The following is a 4,006-nucleotide window of genomic DNA, read 5'->3' on the forward strand; positions in this document are numbered from 1 at the left end:
CCTGGATGCTTATCCCCAGGTGGACCAAGAAGGCTTCATCCTGAGTATGAAATAGAAATTTACCTTACAATACAACCACATGTTTATCCACTGGGTTCCCTCCTTCCCATTTTCCTGGATGCTTATCCCCAGGTGGACCAAGAAGGCTTCATCCTGAGTATGAAATAGAAATTTACCTTACAATACAACCACATGTTTATCCACTGGGTTCCCTCCTTCCCATTCTCCTGGATGCTTATCCCCAGGTGGACCAATTGTCAGTTGTAGCAGGACCAGCCTACGTGGGATCCTCCTCATAATACCGGGTTTAGGATTACTCTACCTGGTTCCCATTGTTAAGTGCAGTGGAGGGCCCCCCCTTATTGTTAATTCTGGTAGCAGGAGGTTTACTTCCCTGCTCCTCTGGTTGAGCTTGGGGGACTTTGTCTACCTTGTAATACCGGCAACAGGATGTATGTACACTGTTCCTACAATTGAGCAAATGTTCCACGTCCTCCTCATAATTCTGGGTGCAGGATGTGTCTTCCATGCAGTTACGATTGAGTGAGTTACAATTTCTGCTCTTAATACCGGTTACAAGTATTTCCCTATTTTACAGTTGAGCTGAGACAATGACACATCCTGTAATGCCAGGTTCTGTTTATTATACTTCTTGCTCCTACGATTGTTTTGAGAGTTTGTCTGGTTTTGCCTGAATGCTAACTTCCTCTTTGTAATTCTGGTTGCTTGATGTATGACAGTCAGTTTATTACAGTTGAGGTTGGTGTGTGTGTGTGTATATATCATATGGTTCATTTGCCCTAACCACAATGTTTATGTTACTCTAATTTCGTTTTTATTTGGTGATCCTCAACCTCCTAATGCCAAGGACGGGTTGTGGAACCTTGTCCGGTTGAGGTTGGGTAGATACATAGCTAAGGCTAATTGTTTTTCTCCATCATTATATTTCAGAGAAACATACTTGTTCTAGAAGTAGTGCGGTGCCCGTATGTGTTCTTTGGTTTCATCTCCGAGCACACCAGTTTTTTCTAGGTGTTTGCTTTCCACTTAGTTTCACTGTTAAACACCTACACTGGCTCCTCCACCTTTCCAATGTGGAATTCTAGCTTTGTGTGAAAGGAGATAAGGCTGTATTGGAAGTTAACGTTTTCTTACACTGAAAATGTATTTCTGATAGATACTTACCTCCCCTTTCCCTTCCTCCCCATTGCCAGTGCTATTTATTTTAGATTCTTCCAATTCTTGAAAGTGAGGATTGACGAGGAACATCAGAGGGAGCTAGCTTCCCCAATATTGGTTGTGCAATACTATTGGTGGAGGGTGGTCACATGCTATGTACATGTTTAAAAGTGGCACAAAATTTGTGGGGTATATAGACTGGGCAGAAAGAAGATCATGATAGCTTTGTGTAAGTAGAGGTAAGTATGTATCAGAAAGACATTTACAGTGTAAGAAAATGTTAACATTTGATGGTTGATTCTGTATGTTTGAATCTGTTACTTTGAACATGAAACTTAGGGTTATACTGCTCTTTTTATCCTGTTCACACAAACAATATTTATCACTGAGAACCACAGAGTAAATTAACAAAAAAAAGAACATTTTTAGTAGTATGTCTTAAATATTGTATTTCAACCATATGCTGTTATAATAGATGTCAGAGTTTATGAAATTAAATTCTCACCAAAACAAATGTTAAGGATAAGTGTTAAGAGTTTTAACATGGTTGGTAAATATTTTTTTGATCAGAAAACAAGTTATTTTGTAGCATTTAGATACTGAAAATAACATATGTAGCTGTAATGAATAGTAGTAATTTAGTTGATTATTCTGTAGTAAATGTATCTGTTTGAAGTAACAAACAGGTTAAGATTAATTAAAAAATAATAATAACAGAATGAGAATAATAATTGCTCACCATTCTACTGATATAAACTAATAACAATGAAAAATAACTATATGAAAAAGGAACTTACATTACCAAACTCTGTGTTGAATTTTTCTTCAGGGTTTTTTAAATTTCACATGTAACCTGGTTCTGTAAACATTCTTTTAGAGTTGGAAAGTAATTTATTGTTTGCATTTTAATTAAATTACAGATTATCATTGAAGTACAGAATAACAGTTTGAGAAAATTAGATCTTTTTAAGATAGATAATTATAGAAGCATTTTTCTTTTTTTTTTAATTGACATTTCCTCAGTCTTTTACCATTATTTTTGTAGAGGGTGTTATATTACTTATTTAAAGTTTTGCATTTTGTTTTATCTGCATTTAGAATATTCTAAACAGTAGAGTTGCTTCTTGTAAAAATTCGCTATTAACGTTTATATTTGAAATATATGTTTTTATACATCATTTCTTTTTCTCTTTTTGACTTAATTATATCCTGCAAATAATTAATATTGAAATCATAAAGAAGTATCACGTTTGTGTATTTTTTTTACAGCATTATTTGAAAGTTTTTTGTTTGTTTTTTTTCATTAAAGCATTTTAAAGATAGGAAATTTTCGGAAGATTCCACACTTTCTTCTGCAGTTAGAAAAGTGCTGGAGATAACTTGGATGATAATAGCTACAGGTTAGTGAACATTTATATGTAGATATAATATACATTAGTTGGTTACGTGATAAAAGTTCTATATTTAAAGTTGTAAATATTCTATAATTATGTGTTATTTTAGAATTGACAACATCTGATAATGTCATATTTTACATGTTACCCATAAGACACTCTGTATTAATATTCCAATGTCTATTAAGCCTTCCTGTGTACTGTGTATAAAGAACCAAAGTCACTGACAGTTAGCTTACAAATTATTGAAATGTTTTGAGAAACAGCTAAAGAATGTGATGACTTCTAAAAATTTTATAAGTTGTTGTTATTTTATCTATTATCATTTTATATTTCTTTCTCAACTAGTTGCTTCACAGTTCTTATTTTGTATTATGAGCAAATACTGCATGTAGCTGTGAAAAAATTGTGCAAACTTAAGTGATCATACATCTGGTTAATGATAATAATATTATGTGTCATTACATATCAATTAACATTTAAGGGATAAAAAGAGGTCTGTTGGTCCACTGAGGCTGTTCCATCCACTTCAATAACTGAAATCCAACTTTAAGACAACAAAAGGTCTGTTGGTTCATCAAGAAGGCCCCATCCACTTCTAAAACTGGAGTCTAGATTTAAGAGACAAGAGACCTGTTGGTTTATCGAGACTGTCCCAACACTTCAAAAACTGGAATCCAACCTTGATTGTTTAAATGTTTATCAAACCTTCCCTTAAACTCCCTTAACTTTGCTACATTCACCACGTTTTGCAAATTTGGTTTTTTATATACATTTCTCAGGGATAGTTTATGCTATCGGTAGAAGTTCTGAGTAACAATATCCATAAAGAATATAAAGTGATATGAAATATTTTTTAAATTAATTCTTTCTAGCTAGGAATGCTCTCCTGGTGCTGATCTGTGGTGGAGTAGCAGCTATTCTTCTAGCTTACAATTACAAACCATTCACACTGACCAAAGATGTTCCTCCAGGACTACCTGGATTTCATCCGCCAGCCTTTTCCTATTATGATAATTCAAGCAATGCAACCTTGCACAAGAATTTTATAGACATCTGTAAGGTAAGTTCATAGGAGAGAAATTATCTAATAATTCACTTAAACTAAATGAGATGTTAATCCCATTAGAATGATAGAAGAGTTACCATACTTAGGAACATGCTTACATGTAAAATTGAATATTAAGGCTTATGATAAGTAACAATTTAAAAGAGGATCTAGTTAGGAAAACCCACAATCGCATACCACAGTTTTATGTAAGTGGAGAACTACGTCACACGCCACAGTTTTATGTAAGTGGAGAACTATGTCACACGCCACAGTTTTATGTAAGTGGAGAACTACGTCACACGCCACAGTTTTATGTAAGTGGAGAACTACGTCACACGCCACAGTTTTATGTAAGTGGAGAACTACGTCACACGCCACAGTT

The 4,006-nt window shown here is 34.2% G+C and overlaps 1 protein-coding gene across 1 annotated transcript in view; it reads left to right on the plus strand.

Moving 5' to 3' along the window:
- Nucleotides 1–4,006, plus strand: part of LOC106466102 (sodium-independent sulfate anion transporter-like) — a gene marked incomplete at its 5' end in the record, with an annotated part of 41,270 nt that overhangs the window by 13,389 nt on the left and 23,875 nt on the right. The window contains 2 exons of the mRNA XM_013926343.2: nucleotides 2,489–2,579; nucleotides 3,449–3,636. Of these exons, the coding sequence (XP_013781797.1) occupies nucleotides 2,489–2,579; nucleotides 3,449–3,636 (279 nt within the window). The remainder of the gene's footprint in view (nucleotides 1–2,488; nucleotides 2,580–3,448; nucleotides 3,637–4,006) is intronic.

The sequence above is a fragment of the Limulus polyphemus genome, unplaced genomic scaffold, assembly GCF_000517525.1.
Source record: "Limulus polyphemus unplaced genomic scaffold, Limulus_polyphemus-2.1.2 Scaffold2151, whole genome shotgun sequence".
Lineage (NCBI taxonomy): Eukaryota > Metazoa > Arthropoda > Merostomata > Xiphosura > Limulidae > Limulus > Limulus polyphemus.